Here is a 15,803-nt window from a genome sequence, read left to right as displayed (position 1 = left end):
ACCTTACCCCTACCCCCCTCCCCCCCTCCCCCCCACCCCCCCCCGTTTTTTTTTTTTTTTTCCCCTGATAAAGTTGCTTCATTGAAAGGCATCAAGCAGATGCTGTGATTACAAAAATAGAGATGCTAGCTCCATTACAAGATGTTATGATAGGATCTGGGAGCTAGCTAATAACCAAAAAATATACCTTAAAGAGGCTAGTCTAGAGTGAGGGAGCTCAAAAAATCTAAAAAGACAGTAGAACTATTTACATAGGACTGTTTGGCCCAACAAAAAAGACTAAGCAAACATCTGGCCTTCAGCAAGTGGGTTGGAGGTGAGACTCCATCAAAACATCTGAGGTTTCTTTCAGTCCATACACTTGTTGAGCCTTGAAACTTGAAAGATATGCTTTCCATGAGAGATAGGATTTTTGAGTAGTAATTATAAATCTGATCTATCCACAATATCTGTGGACTTCCTGAGATGACTATGGTGATGGGTTCAGCTACAATTTTATTCTTTAACATTTTGATGATCAGCTTTTCCTTCCTAAAGTGTACTTGACAACCTTCTGATTGTAAAACAAGAAATTCCATATTTTCCAAAGGAGTTCCTTTACATTGTAACTCGAAGTGCTTACAATATGGTTTGTTTTGCAGCGCCTATCAACGTCAGTTACAATGGTCACAAAGGGTGTTCTCAAAGACCACCTAGTTCTATTGGCTAATAGCATGACTTGCGCAGGAAATCTGATTGGTTTTAATGCTGGTGGAATAAAAGCATTGTCTCGTTCATTAAACGTGCAGATACCATTTACGGAAGCAACGTTATTTGTAAGCCGCATTAGTTTTCTTCTGTTCTCAACAACTTTTTACATTGACTACTTTCCCTGTGAGCTATGTTTTTTAATGTGAAAGTCCTATTTTACTATCTTTCTTAGACCCCAAGAAAATGTTTTGAGAGGGCTGCTGAAAAGTGCCATGTTGATTCTTTGTCAAGCATTGTGGCTTCTTGCTCCTGGGGAAAACATGTGGCAGTTGGTACAGGATCTCCATTTGAAGTTCTCTGGAACACAAAAAATGTACGTCTTTTGCTGTAACATCTTTTAATATTTATTTGGTATAAGAATGCGTTATATTGGCTTTTGTTTTGATTGTGTCATGTGATTGGTTGATATATGCTCTTCAGATACAACCATTTCTCTATATTGTTATGTCTCGTTCTTTCATTAATTGGCCGAACGTAGTTATATTAAATTACAGATCATTGCATGCTCCGACGAATCTTTAGCTGTGTGACATCACTTTTCTCTAATTATTGCTGTATTATGTTTGCATCTTATATTTTGGAACACCTGTTTTCCAGTTCTACAGTAATAATTTTTCCTAGTTTGAATACAACATAACCTCTATTACTCCAGATACGAAGTCAAAAATTGAACCCACCATTGCCCCCTCCAACAGCAAGTAACTCAATTAACACGTTCAGTTCTTCTCTTGATAGTCATGCCGATCAACTAGCACAATTGTAATGGAGAGAGTATCTGGCTAGAGGTTGAAAGTTCAATGTTTTGGTGAACATGTATTCTCTTTTAGGATGATGAAATTTATGCTTTAATGTTTACAGTCGTCCACTATGATCTTTTTGAGATAAGTTCACAGTGCGAGAACCAAGAATGTAACCAAGGATGCAAGAAGTGTGTGGTTATTCTTTCCTCTAATGATTGACTTGTCTAAATGGGTTCATGCCACTGTAAAAACTAAAACTCCAGGAAGAATAATTACCTATGTACTATGTATCCCAAGTGTAACCTGTGCACCTTTATCCTAGTTTATATCCAATACATGTATGGTAACAAATATGTGGAGTAAAAATGGTCTATTAACTTATACTTTGTGCCAAAGAATTGCATTTGCTTTTCCTAGATGGCTTGATCTTATGTTTATATAATGTTAGAAGATTCAAATCACTGAACCATCTTTTCTATAATTATCTGTGACAAACTATGTAACCTTAAGGAAGAGAAGACATAAATAACCTTGAAACTTGTGCAAAAAATGCATGGAGCAGTAGATTAGCGGTGCAATATGATTTTCCCATTCCATGCAAAGGTGGTTTTATTAAGGTAAAAGAACATAAGATGGAAAGGTTGGACAACTATGGAAGCAACTTTTCCCAAGACTAGGAAATTTGAATGCAAATTTTCTTTTTCTTGTTGTAAATATAAAAAAATTGGGGACCTATGTGCCTCAAACAACCAGAGAGTTTTGACACTGTTATCTGATCTCTGTCCTTGGCTAAGTTCGATTTCTGTGGTAGCATGTTGCAGTAGACTGGAAGGTTGCTATTTCTTGTCACCTTGAAATGGAAGCAAACACATTTTGTCTTATACCAAAAGTAAAGTAGACACCTCATCGATCAATAAAAGTATAAATGACTCAATGTATTGCATGTATGCTAACTCATGCATAAGAAACTTATTTTCTCATGTCTGGACAATTCATGTAATAAGATATTTAATGAAACATGTGAGTGATCCTTTTATTTATCCCTCCCCAAGAGCTCCCCACTTTGCTCCCTTGGGGATTCGAACCCACAACCTTTGTGGTTGGAAGTGGAAGGTGCTTACCAATTGAGCAACCCTCTCTTGTGACATGTGGTGATCCTCAAAGAATTAGTTGACTGCTCTATACAGATTATGATGTATTATTTAAACAGTGAAATACTATGTAAAAAATTTAATTCAAATTTGGACAACTGTAAAATCAGCGCAACGCATTGAAATTTCTTGGTAGGCCAGGAGCCATTATGTTGAAATGGTGGTTTTAATTGTTGTATTCTCAGCAGCCATTAAATGCAAATTTGTGTTTCAAGCAGGTTGATTACATTTTACTTGGTTGAAAGTTCTGTAGTTGTCATAAATAGCTTTCTTGACCTGTACCATTAAGCTGAAATCTTAACCAGCTACAACTAGCATGTGTATTTTTATCCAACGCATCCAATTTTGGGCCTAGTTTAATGGTCTATGCACTTAAGTTCTTTTGTTTGATAAGCAGCTGAATATTTATTGTCGAAGTTGCACATTTTTTTGGTTTAAGGGCCTTGAGGCTAACATGTGAAAGTCTTTTTTGTGCAAGGTTGAATTGAATATACCGGATGCACATGATGTTTATAGCTTCCTGCACTTGGTGAGGAGCAGCTCTGCTCAAGAAGTAGAAGGTACCAGTTGTCTTGGTGCGGAAGTTGAAGAACTGGAGGTGGAAGACGACGATATGGGATTATACTTGTCTCCCGAGCGGGACTCTGGTTCAGATAAGCCCACTTTTGAAGATAGAGCTGAATTTGATAATGGTATAGAAAATGAAAACTTAGATGAAGGAAAGCTAAGTGGCTCTGCATGGGAGAAGGCATCATCTGAGAATGTCAAATCTGGTGGTAGCTGGGATATGGCTAAAACCCAAAATGGCGCTGAAAAGGCTGTCAATCAGTCAGATTCCTGGTCTTCTTGGGGCAGAAAGGTTGATGAAGCTGAGAATAATCCTCGTGAATCTGGGAACGGAGAGCAGCTAGAATCATGGTCTGCCTGGGGAGGAAAGGCTAAGGAAGTGGACAGTAATCCTCAGCAATCCGGGAATACAGCGCAGTCAGGGTCATGGTCAGCATGGGGGAAAAAGGTTGATGAAACTGGGAATAGCCCTCGCCAGTCCGGGAATGAGGAGCAGTCAGGATCTTTGTCCTCCTGGGGGAAAAAAGTGGAAAAAGATGGTGGTTCATGGGGTAAGCAATCCGGGAATACAGCGCAGTCAGGGTCATGGTCAGCATGGGGGAAAAAGGTTGATGAAGCTGGGAATAGCCCTCGCCAGTCCGGGAATGAGGAGCAGTCAGGATCTTTGTCCTCCTGGGGGAAAAAAGTGGAAAAAGATGGTGGTTCGTGGGGTAAAAAGGTTGAGGAAACGGAAAATCATAATCACCAATCTGGGAAAGATGAGAAGTCAGGATCTTTGTCCTCATGGGGGAAAAAGGTGGAGAAAGATGGCGATTCCTCTTGGGGGAAAAAGGTGGAAATTGATGGTGGTTCGTCTTGGGGGAAAAAGGTGGAAATTGATGGGGGTTCTTCTTGGGGGAAAAAGGTTGAGGAAGCAGAAAATCATAGCCACCGGTCTGGGAAGGAAGAGAAGTCAGAATCTTTGTCCTCATGGGGAAAAAAGGTGGAAAACAATGGTGTTTCTTCTTGGGGGAAAAAGGTGGAAAACGATGGTGTTTCTTCTTGGGGGAAAAAGGTGGAAAAAGATGGTGGTTCCTGGGGTAAAAAGGTTGAGCAAGCGGAAATTCATAGTCACCAATCTGGGAAGGAAGAGAAGTCAGAATCTTTGTCCTCGTGGGGGAAAAAGGTTGAAAAAGATGGTTCTTGGGGGAAAAAAGTGGAAAAAGATGGTGGTTCTTCTTGGGGAGGAAAGGTTGAAGCTGAGAATACCCCACGACCATCTGGGAAAGGAGAACAGTCAGGATCTTGGTCCTCATGGGGGAAACAGGTGAAAGAAGATGGTGGGGCTTCTTGGGGGAAAAAGGTGGAGAAAGATGGTGGGTCTTCTTGGGGGAAAAAGGTTGATGAACCCGAGGATAAGCCTCACCAGTCTGGGAATGGAGAGCAGTCAGGATCTTGGTCCTCGTGGGGTAAAAAGGTGGAAAAAGATGGTGGTTCATGGGGCGGACCTAAACAGTCAAATTCTGAGTCGTCTTGGGGAAAAACTACTAAAGGTGGTGGATTTGGTTCAGCGGCTGCTGAAGGCAATAGAAGGGTTGACCAGTTAGTTAATGGATGGAGCTCTAGTATAAGCGGAGATGAACAGTTAAATGAACCAACTAGTGATGACGCTACAAAAGTTGGTGGTTGGAATTCTTCAACAGTTGGTGGTTGGAATTCTCAGAAGGTTGGTGTTGAAGAGAGTGATAAGCAACCTCAGTGGGGTCAGCGCAGACGTAATCCAAGAGGAGATTTTAGGGATAATTCACGAGGTTGGGGCTCTTCTAGTGGTGGAGAGTGGAAGGGCAACCGGCCTGCAAGATCAGCTGATGACTCCAATAGAGGTGGGAATTTTACAGCAACAAGGCAAAGGATGGATATATTCACAGCAGAGGAACAAGACATACTTTCAAATGTTGATCCTATTATGCTGAATATCAGAAGAATAATGCATCAGACAGGGTAAGTTCTATATATCGCCGAATTCACTGTATACATTTGTGACAACTGTTACATGATGAAAATGTTAATTCCAGCAGAGAAATTGAGTCATTTCCGATTAATTTTTTTAAAAAAAAATTTATAACCGTAGTTGGGTAGCTGCTGCCACCCACCAGCACAGGCCGGGGATGACTCTATCCACCAAGGCTTGGATAGATGAGAAGAAATTTCGTAGTGTTTGCCACCACTAGAATTTGAACTTGAGACCTCATGGTTCTCGACCCACTTCATTGACCACTGGGCTACACCCTTGGGTGCCGTTCCCTCTTAATTCTTTCTGCAGAAAACTGGCAGCTATTGGAATTTACAATTTGTTTGTAGTCTACCATATCAAGTACTCTGCACCTACTGGTCTCAACATAAAAAAAACAACAAAAAAGGTTCCAAGCACCTATAGACAGGTCACAGATTGAAGAATTTGAACAATTTTTTTTGTCAATCTGCATATGTTTTCCCCATATTATATTTTGTTAGCAGTTTCCTTACTGTTAATGGAAAACAAGGGCTCACAACTACCCTCGGTAGGGTCAAGTTATGAGTTTACAGAAAAAGAAAAGGCTGATGGATGTTTTGGATAGAAAGAGAGAAAGGAAAAAGAGTATGGTGTCATTTTGAGTTTGGATTAGTTAAAGAGAGAAAGGAAAAACAGTATGGTGTCATTTTGAGTTTGGATTAGTTCTAGTGAGAGGAAGGATAAAGTCGTGGATAAGGTAAAAGTTAATTTCGTTTCCATTGAATAATGGGGCAAAGCAGATGGAAATCAGACATTTTCTGATGGAACTTTTGTTAATTCCGAAAAAGGCCTAGCATTACAAATAGAATAGGTACATATTCAGGATGTCACGAAAAATGACATCCATTATTTGCTCTGCTAGTCAATAATGAAAGGCTAATACTCTTCCCCTTCCTTTATTCTCACTTCTGCTTAAATGGTCTATTTTCCCCCTTATAACATTTTCTGGTTACATTTTCTTTGCGAAGGTACAATGATGGTGACCCATTATCTGCTGATGACCAGTCATACATCATTGACACTGTTCTCAATTACCATCCGGATAAAGCTGTCAAGATGGGAGCTGGTCTTGATTATATCACGGTAAGTGACTCTTTGCCACTTTTTTAAAACCTACAGTATTTAATGATGCTTTTAAGATATTTTCTTACTCTGGACCATATTCTACTCTAGACAGTTAGTGCCAAGGTTTTGAGCAACAGTATTTTTTTCTTCTTTACATTGTTCAAAGTGGGAGCCTTGGAGCAACGGTCTTACTCTGGACCATATTCTACTCTAGATTGTTATGTTAGGTCACGGGTTTGTGCCGTTGGAATTAGCCACTGATGCTTCCATCAGGGTAGGCTGCCTATATCACACCCCCTTGGGGTGCTTCCCTTACCCTGCGTGAATGCGGGATACTTTGTGCACCGGACTGCCCTTTTACTTGTTAAAGACAGTTCATTAATTTTACAGCAAAATGTGGGGTTAAAGATGTTAGGAAAGGCAAGAAAAGATGTACTGAAAGGACTATAGAGTTGATAATTAAATTGCTCCCATTGTAATCAAGCTTGTGTGAGCATCGGGGTATAATGTTGTTTTCTACAGCTTTCTTCAAGTTGTACATTAGTATTGATCCCTGTGGCGGTCAGCCCATCATATTCCAATTGATCCTATATTATCTAATTTTAAGAGGTGATAAACATTCGTGATATGATGGTATTATTTTCAGCCAAGTGGATAATGCTAAGTCATTATGTTGCCAATGTTTGCAGAATTTTGCTGCTTTCAGTGCTGGAAGTTGTAACAGTTGGTCTGAAGAGACTGAGAACCTTGTGTTAGTTTTGCAATTAGACTCAAGTTTTTTCTTGGTCACCATTAGACTTAAGTTTTTTCTTGGTGGCCGTTAGACTTAGCTTTCAGTTAGTCATTACTTACTGCTTGAGGAATTTTTGAAACTCTCTACTTGGTTGTCATTAGACTTGAGGTATTTTTGACCCTCTCCACTTTTCATGATTGGATAAGTTCTCCAATTCAGAGTAGAGACAACATAGAAGCATATACTTTGCTTCTTTCTTCTACTCCCCAGGTCGAACGCACCTGGGTCCTTCTTGCCTAGTGCTCCCCTGCCCTATATATGGCATTTGTTTCTAGGAGAGCAGTTTTTTCCATTATCCGACCAGTTAATTCAATGAAAGGAAATTACAGTGGAAGTGTTTAAATAACATTATCTTCTGCATCTATGCGAACTTTATTTTTATAAGCACCAATACAAATGGCTTTCATTTGTTCCCTTGCGACAACTTGAGAAGGAAGATAATGTCTTTATTTTGGTTTGAATGCGTTCTTAATAAATGAGGATGGGTGTTAGCTGTTACTATGTGACATAACTTACATTGTTGAGCTACTTGGTTTTCAGGAGCCATGAATTTTGTGTTAAATCTTGTTTCTTGCGTAATTTTAGTTGTGTTCTTATGTTACACGCGCCATATTTACTGTGAGCTGATGACTTTTAGGTTTCAGTTTAACTGGGCTAAGATTTAACCTGTGTAAACAGGTTAGCAAACATACCGAGTTCCAGGACAGTAGATGCTTCTACGTTGTTTCTACTGATGGTGCTAAGCAAGATTTCTCCACCCGGAAATGTCTGGAGAACTTCGTCAGGTCAAAGTATCCTGATAAGGCTGAGACTTTCAATGGCAAGTATTTCAAAAAGCCTCAACCTCGCAGCACTAGAAATGCATCTCCATCTCCATCAGTTGGTTGACCTTCTCTTGAGTTCAGATAGTTGTACAGTTAACTTAGTTGCTTTGTGTAATTGATGGTAAGACAATGAGCTAAAGGAAACGTGTATGTTGGCAAAGTTGGCAGTTAGAAATTTCTTGTGTATATAGCTTAGTCCCTAACTTATAGAATTTTCAGTAAAGTCCTTTTCAAGGCTGTTTGGTAGCTAAGAGCTGTTAGCCTATTAACCTTTGTAAACCACCAGCACACTAGCGTTGATGAATGATCGAAAGCTTTAGCTTTTTCTCTTTATTTCGTTATTCCATTCCAGTGTCTTCTTCCGCATTTTAGTCTCAATAGTTTTCTTCTTTTCCTTTCGTCTCAATTTTGGTATTTGCTGGAGCTAGTAACGAGAATTGTTACACCTTGTAGAAAATTGTGCTGGTAGAATGTGAAGACATGCAGATGAAATTTGTATGCTTCTTTCATCTGACTATAGAAGAGGCAACAACCTGATGTAAATCAAAAAGTTAAACTGTGTAGATTTTATTTTGTTTGAAAAAACCCCTTAGTGCAGAAATGTCTTTGAACATATTGTTGTATTGGAGATATGTCAATGCTAGAGCAGATATCGTCAATGTTTCTAATATATTGACTGTAAAAAAAGAGTTTCCAAATAAAGTTCACAAAGAAATAGTGGACGTCTTTTACGAGAAGCTGTCTGAGTAGTCCTGAAAGTCAGATTGGTTCAAAAAATAAGCGGACAGTCGCTGCCTGAGATCGATGCCAGGTCGCCCTCGTGACAAATGGGAATACTCATAACTATACTACGACAGCTATTTTGTTGAAACAGTTTTCGCTAATATGATACTACTACTCCTATTTAGTTTTTTTAAATAAAATTTAGTGGTTTGTTGACTTGCATTTGAGTTTGACGTCACACTTAACATTATGAAGTTGTGTTCGGTGTATGATCCTATTAGATATTGGGGAAATCTTTTTTACTGTAAATAATATGTGAATTTTACATAAAGTTTATCACTTTTTCATTGTTAATTACTCATGTATTTTTACTTTAATTTATCACTTAATTCTATAAACTAATATAATTTGATACATACATCACTTAATTCTAAATGCTAGTGAGTTTTTCTATGATATCAGAATAATTAATGTTACAAATCCAATTAAGACTAAACATTTAGTCAGTATACGCAAGGACTATTTTGTTTCTTTTCTCTTTTTACGAAAAAAAGAAAGAAAAACACCACTCTGCAAAAAAGTGCATTTATATAATATATTATGTTAAACGGGAAAAGCATGTGGACCGCCATGATAGCAGATATTTCTCCTACCTGGATATTATTTTTTTCCCTCAATAGGATATGAATATATTGTTTTTTTGAACTCAAGAGGATATGAATATTAATTCTAGACAAAGAAGAATACGAAGAAGAAGCTCTTCTGCATAAAAGAGAGAAGGTGGGGGAGCTATGAGTGGTTTGGCTTGTCCATGGCTTTGTGGAGCCTATCCCTATCCTTCTGGATTTTTCAAATTCCCATCTTCCAACACTACCACCTGCTCCTCTGTTCCTGCCTTTATCATTTATTGCAGTAATTCTCAATTTACACCTCAAGGCCCGGGCCCGGGGTCCTCGCAAACTGACCTCAAATTTGTTCTTCATGATGCTCTGGACGCGTTTGGTGTCAATACAACCCATGCCCGTATAGCAAGAGAAGGTTTCTGCTCTCAAATTCGAAAACTATCGGATATAGAGAGAGGAACAAGTATTTGCATAAACAGAGGGGTTGATTTAGGGCAAGCCGCTCTTCATATAGCGGCGGAAGATGATTCCCTCATTTCACACTCCTCTGTCCCACTCCCTGTCGCTGATTTCCTTGAGAGATTGGATCATCTTTCTATGGAATACTGCTCGCGTTATAGCTCTTCCTTTAAATCTTCTCCAGAACACTTCATTCGCTGTTTAGAAACGTACTTGTACGTTAATAAGGTACTTTTGGAGTATTTGATTTTATCATGTTTCCTCGCTATATCTGTTTGGAAATGAATGCTTACTCTATGATCATTTATATACTGCTTGAATGCCTTATATTGTATTTTGGATATGAAAAAGAAGCTTACATACTCCATGTACCTTAAAATAATTGGAACTTAAAGCGTTAATAATAGTTAATTTAGGGGATTTTAAGAACAGGAGAATGAGATGTGTTATTGCATCATTAAATGTTCAGTTCAAGTGGGAGATTAATAGATATTTTTTTAGCCTAAGGAGCATTCTTACCCATTAAAAAAGCATTCTTTTCGTAGGATGTATCCTTGTTAAATTCCTGACTGATGTGTGGTTCTCGTTCTTGGCTGATGTCATGCAATTGAAAGCTTTTTCCCAATCGCGTGGAAAGTTTCTAATTCAAAATTGTGCACCCTATTGCCATGAATGGCCATAATTACTGAGTTACGCTGAACGTGTTTTTTACAATAGTGATTTGAGAGCCGATACGTTGCTTGATATTTCTTTAAGAGAGGTGAGGGAGTAAGAAGTTAGTTGGAGTTCCAAGCAATTTTCAATTTAAATTGCTATCAATTGTGATCTTTGGCCTTGAGGCTTAGCTGGTTGACTTCGATACTTAGGTTCCCTTTTCACCCTTTCCCACTATTACATAAAGCTGGAAAGGTGGATCATTTGTGAAATACTTAAAAAAGATGGCTTTCCTAGGGAATTACCTTCTCTGCCTACCCTTTGCTTTCAGTCAGTGGGAAGGGAACATACCCCATTACTAGAAGACATACATAGCAGAGGGAAAGAATGGAATTATCATGAAGAATTGGAAAATTTTGATTTTTTTCATTTTACTTGAAAAAGGGCATGCAGATGAATCCTACAGGGATCAGATACACAACCTGTTCCACCATGCATCTAAATACAACTGCAAAATGGTTACACGCTGAAGAAGTTCCATTTTCATGACTGAGGCTGACAGGTATTATTGGATCTGATTGCAGCACAATATTTCATGAGAGGAACATGTATTTGATGGCATATTTAATTCTGTTAATGCGAAACCCCGTTCGTATTCAACTATAAATTGTATCTGCTTGTATGTTTTTCCTTAATTTGTGAGTAGGTGGTACTATTTGGTTGTTTTAAGTTTATGGCTGGTCTTATTTCCTTATATGATCGACATTATCTTCAAAAATCCTGACATGGTTCAATTCACAGGGTTTCCGGAGGACTGGTGAGAGGAATCAATCAGAGCCACGGGCTCTTTATCTTCACTCAGTGTGTCCCTTTCTCTATCTGTTTATCGTGGCTACAAACTATAGCCTTCATGTTAAACCAACATTTTTGCTTAACTTCAGGTTTTAACACATCGCTTCGGTTCTGCTTCACTACTTTCCCTTATATACTCAGAGATATTGAAGATGCTTCGCCTGTGGGGCCTTTTAAGTTTTGATATTGAGGTTTTTTTCCCTCATGATTCTTTTAGCTCTCCTCGAGGCTACTGCAAACAAAAAATGAAAGAGTCTGATCAATCACATGTCATGACTAAGCAGTCGTTGCTAGTGGAGGTAAATTTTGCTGTGAGAGTGATCGAATCTATTTCCATCTGATTTTCTGTCATTGACTTATCATATATTAAATGGGTGTTCTAATGTATTCTTTCGATAAGTGTTCTGCATTCCATTCTTATTAGATTCTTGGAAAGTATTTGATCAAGTAGGCTCTTGGAAAGTTATGGAGAAATATTTAGGAATGCTCCCTGAAATTATAGAGGACCATAAATAGCTCATTGTCTAAGAATGCTCCCTGACAACATCTAAGAGACCAGAACATTTAGAGTCTTCAAATTCTCCTTCCCGTTTTAGAAATGCCACCTCTTTACTCTTTAGTTCAATTCAAGTTGTCTTCGCTGACACTGTCTTTTGGTAATGTCTTTTAAGCTAAAGTCAGGTTCATTTCAAGTCCCAATAATTTGTAAACCTTTTATATGAAACAGGAGAGAAGTTACAAAGCTGTTTTTGGTTTTCTAATTTACTTCAGTCAACATTTCTTTAGAGATGGCTAATTGTTCCATATATAAATTCTACAACTTCACTATTTAGTTATTTGACCAGAGTGTGTAACTGATTGAAAGAGGTAAATATCACTTTCACTGTATCATACCCTTATTAGCTGGGTGTTTTTTGGTTGCTTGGCTTTTATGCTGTTGGCACCTTTTGTGTCAAGGCTGGGGCCCATTTGGGACAGTACTGATCTAATTTGCTTATGAAAGAGGTATACTGCAACTGCACTGATTTGTTCCATTTCCAGAATCTGAGAGGATATTCTGAAGAGAAACCTGCTAAAGCTAATTTTGAACGATACAACTAATCCTCATTATTAAATTGTGCCTTCATTACATTTGCATTTTCTTGCTGTCGTATCTTGAAAAGCTCTCCATCTGACTGTCAATTGAATTAACTAGAAGTCTGATGTGCTTTTTTGCGAAATTCTGCTTATAGTTGCTCCATGTCTGTATATAGATGCTGAAAGATTTGAAGGATGCTTTCTGGCCATTTCAGCTCGATCATACTAAGAGTCCTTTCCTGAGAGCAGCACGAGCTGCCAACTGTTCTGAAAGTGCCAATGATTCTGAAGAAAGGTCTTTAAGCAGTTGCACAATCCATCCTTAAATTCACTTTCACAAGATAATACTACATTTGTTTACCCATCCTTTTTATATCATCTGCATGCAGTGCATTCGAGCTTGCATCTGTCAAGGCTTCTCTGCATAGGCTACAGCGTGGTGTTTGGACCAGTGTTCGATTTGGGGACATGAGACGTGCACTCTCTGGTATGTGCGTTTAATCGTTTCCCTCTTTCCCATGAAAAAAGTATTGTTATACTTTTATGAATTGTCGTTGGTTCCATTAAGCCATAATCATTATATATCTCAATTTTGATAAGTAATTATTGTACACTTCATGACATTCCAATAAACCCGGCTGTTCATTTTATGTCTGAAAAGTTCAATAGCAGTGATTGTTTGGACAGAAATGAAGGGTCAGAATTTTGTAAGAACATGTTTCTTGGTAAATAAGGCAGCTTAGGATGCTCTGTCAAAAGTTACTGATGGAATATCAGTTTTTTGTTATAATGTTGGTTTCTAGTTGAAGAGAAATAATTGGATACAGTAGTTAGGAGTAGGTTCAAATTTACTTAATGTGCCATATTTGGCTGCACAATATCAAGAGAAGGGTAGGATTATATTGATTACACCTAAACCCCCCCCCCCCCCCCCCCCCGTTTTTTTTTTTTTCCTTATCTTCATTACATCTTAAAAGAGAGTCTATTGTTTGGAGACTAGGTTGCACCTGAAGCGAGAAAACTTGATTCTGTTTAATGAGTGATGTTCCTGGGGGAACTTCGGAATTAGTATTTAAATCCCACCTGACTTAGACGATTAATCCTGGGTTCCTTATAATAATAACTAAAAAAAAAGAAGAATCAATGACTAGGTTAGATAAGCACTTAAGAGGTTTTTGACAAGTAAAAAGATCCAGATGAACTTTCATCTGTGGAACTTCCCCAGCATGAAGAGACCCACACTTTTATTTGCTTGTTTCTTCCAAAAGGTGTTGGAGGGTACAAATGTATGGTCTAAAAATAGGCTTGAAGACAGTTATTTCTGACTCAACTCGTACATTTCATAGTTTTTTCAAAAATAATTTTCAGGGACGTTTAGATTCCTCCGTGCAGTGATATAAAACGCTTCCCAATCTGGCTATGTCAATTCAGTTTGAAGTTTATGTGCTTTTCTTCTGATATGATTCCCAGAGGATTTCTATTACTAAGTTGACTTGCTGTTGTAGCTTTACAATTTGTCTGGTCTATCTTTGCCTGTTATGATCATTAATTCTCTTGGCAGCATGTGAACATCTTATCCTCTTGCAAACCGATCCTAAGGAATTGAGGGATTATGGTGGTCTGCTCTACCATTGTGGATTTTATAAGGAAGCATTCCAGTACCTTACATTATACCAGGATAGGAAGGTAGTTCTCGTCCTGCTTAGTGACTCTTGATTTGGTTTCGTTTTCATTTCTGTCATTGACTAACTTTGCAGATTTTCTTCATACAGAAGGAATCGTTTGGTTTGATTGATAATGTGGAGGAAGAAGAAGCTTTGGAGAAATTAATTATTCGTCTTAACCTCATCTTGATGGAGGAAGGTTGGTCTCCCCCCTCAGATAACAGAAGTTTCCTGCGCAACAGCTCTGAGCCCTGGTAATGCTTGTAACATCTCGTTCAATAAGCAGGTTCAGGTGTACTTGAAGTATGGACAAGTGAAACTTGTGGAATCTGCCCTCCAAAGGATCTAAAGATAGAACCGATCCTCTGTAGAAAACTGTATACCAGGAACTAATGCATCTAAGAATAGGTTAAATGTAACAAAAAATTCATAGTCATGTGTATATAGGAGAATGCTATTGTCCCTTAACCCATAAAAATACGCTTAACAATTCCAATTAACCAATGAAAGAATAAATAGAATGCTTCATGGAATAATATGTTTGTGATGACTGATGACAAATATCAAGCAGAAACATTTCTTGCTAATAAGCTCTTCTTGTTAATTGTTCCGACTTACAGAGCATAAACAGGGTATACCAGAATCCTCATCTGTTATCAATTGTTTCTTTAAGTCTAGCTTCGTTAATATAAGTTATTTTAATTCGTTAATACTGAGTTTAAGGGCATGATTGTGTTGCTTATGATAGTCTCTGTTATGATGCTGTTTCATGAACTTGCTTTTCCATCCTTATTTTTGTAAAAGAATGGCTGAGATATTCTCCTACTGAGAAGGAAAAAAGGAACTCAAATAGCCTTCTAGTTGCAGCTAATTCATTGCTAAATCAACACTTTGGTGAACTTTTACTATTTGTTTTCAAATTCAATTAAGAGAATCGTGCAAAGTTTCTCTGACTGGATCACACCTTATAACAACTTGTGCATTTTGTCGTTAAATTTGTGATGGCATAGTAGAAGGAACGGAGGAATTAACAGTTAATCCACCCGTTCAAACATTACCTATGGGTAGGGGTGTACAAAGGTCAGGTTGGTTCGAATTTTTTAATTATCAAACCAAATCAATAGTGTCGGATTTTTTAATTACCAAACCAAACCAATAGTGTTGGATTTTTAAATCTATAAACAAAAGGAAATCAACAAACTTGGGTTTTTCAGTCTCGGTTTTTCTCGTGTTTTTCGATTTTTTTCGGGTTTTCAGTTTTTCCCGGTAAAGTCTTCACACCACAAAATATGTAACTTGTGCTCCAAATATTTCTTTAGTCTTAGTATGATACAATTATATAATATATTTTTCAAGAAAATAACACAATAATATGAGATAAGTCATAGTAAAATATTCAATAACAAAGATAATAAAATTGCATAAAACAAACTAAACACTAAAGAAAAACATAAACTAAGTTATGCATTTTCATTATAAAACGAATGTAAAACTAAAAAAATAGATATCCAACACTATCGTCATTCCTAGTGTTGAATTGAATTTTTTTGTTAGCATTAGTATTGATTTGAACTTTGTTTGAGTTACTACATTTATGGGCTATAAAACTTATTTATCATCCAAGAGTGTCAAGTCCAATCTTAAAATAATACGTTAAAAGATAAAATGTGAAAAAGGTTTAAGAAATATTTATAAATTACATTACAATAAATATTTATAAGTATAAAATATTTTTAAAAATTGTATAAAATGTACTATTGGGTTTGTTTGGTTTCGGTTTGAATTTTTTTAGTTAAAACCAAACCAAACCAAGTGTGATTGGGCTTTTG

At 37.6% G+C, this 15,803-nt stretch overlaps 2 protein-coding genes across 4 annotated transcripts in view; both read left to right on the top strand.

Moving 5' to 3' along the window:
• Nucleotides 1-8,268, top strand: part of LOC109207334 (DNA-directed RNA polymerase V subunit 1) — a 21,449-nt gene extending 13,181 nt beyond the window's left edge. Inside the window, exons 15-20 of one of the 2 annotated variants that reach the window (XM_019370234.1) lie at nt 642-815; nt 923-1,063; nt 3,120-3,747; nt 3,907-5,188; nt 6,209-6,323; nt 7,777-8,268. In XM_019370234.1, the coding sequence (XP_019225779.1) occupies nt 642-815; nt 923-1,063; nt 3,120-3,747; nt 3,907-5,188; nt 6,209-6,323; nt 7,777-7,986 (2,550 nt within the window). In that variant the 3' untranslated portion in view covers nt 7,987-8,268. Of the gene's footprint in view, nt 1-641; nt 816-922; nt 1,064-3,119; nt 5,189-6,208; nt 6,324-7,776 lie in introns of both variants that reach the window. The other variant, XM_019370233.1, reaches the window with a different exon arrangement.
• A 1,009-nt stretch (nt 8,269-9,277) lies between these two features.
• Nucleotides 9,278-14,561, top strand: LOC109207333. Of its 2 annotated transcripts, none has more exons than XM_019370232.1 (7): nt 9,278-9,955; nt 11,183-11,322; nt 11,451-11,532; nt 12,487-12,605; nt 12,700-12,797; nt 13,872-13,996; nt 14,083-14,561. In XM_019370232.1, the coding sequence occupies exons 1-7, from the start codon at nt 9,437-9,439 to the stop codon at nt 14,230-14,232; spliced, it is 1,233 nt and encodes a 410-aa protein (XP_019225777.1). In that variant the 5' UTR covers nt 9,278-9,436; the 3' UTR covers nt 14,233-14,561. The 2 variants fall into 2 exon arrangements, with proteins under 2 accessions (XP_019225777.1, XP_019225776.1); XM_019370231.1 differs by having other exon boundaries at nt 9,279-9,955; nt 11,183-11,242; nt 11,323-11,532.
• The last annotated feature ends 1,242 nt before the right edge of the window (nt 14,562-15,803 follow it).

The sequence above is a fragment of the Nicotiana attenuata genome, unplaced genomic scaffold (genome assembly GCF_001879085.1).
Source record: "Nicotiana attenuata strain UT unplaced genomic scaffold, NIATTr2, whole genome shotgun sequence".
NCBI classification, from domain to species: domain Eukaryota; kingdom Viridiplantae; phylum Streptophyta; class Magnoliopsida; order Solanales; family Solanaceae; genus Nicotiana; species Nicotiana attenuata.
The sequence above is the reverse complement of the archived record's forward strand: the minus strand, read 5'-3'. Positions and strand labels throughout refer to the sequence as shown.

Coding starts and splice junctions, on each gene's coding strand:
- LOC109207333 (XM_019370231.1), top strand. CDS start 9,437: ATGAGTGGTTTGGCTTGTCCATGGCTTTGTGGAGCCTATCCCTATCCT. Junction 11,533..12,486: donor AGCAGTCGTTGCTAGTGGAG/GTAAATTTTGCT, acceptor GTCTGTATATAG/ATGCTGAAAGATTTGAAGGA. Junction 12,798..13,871: donor CATGAGACGTGCACTCTCTG/GTATGTGCGTTT, acceptor TTCTCTTGGCAG/CATGTGAACATCTTATCCTC.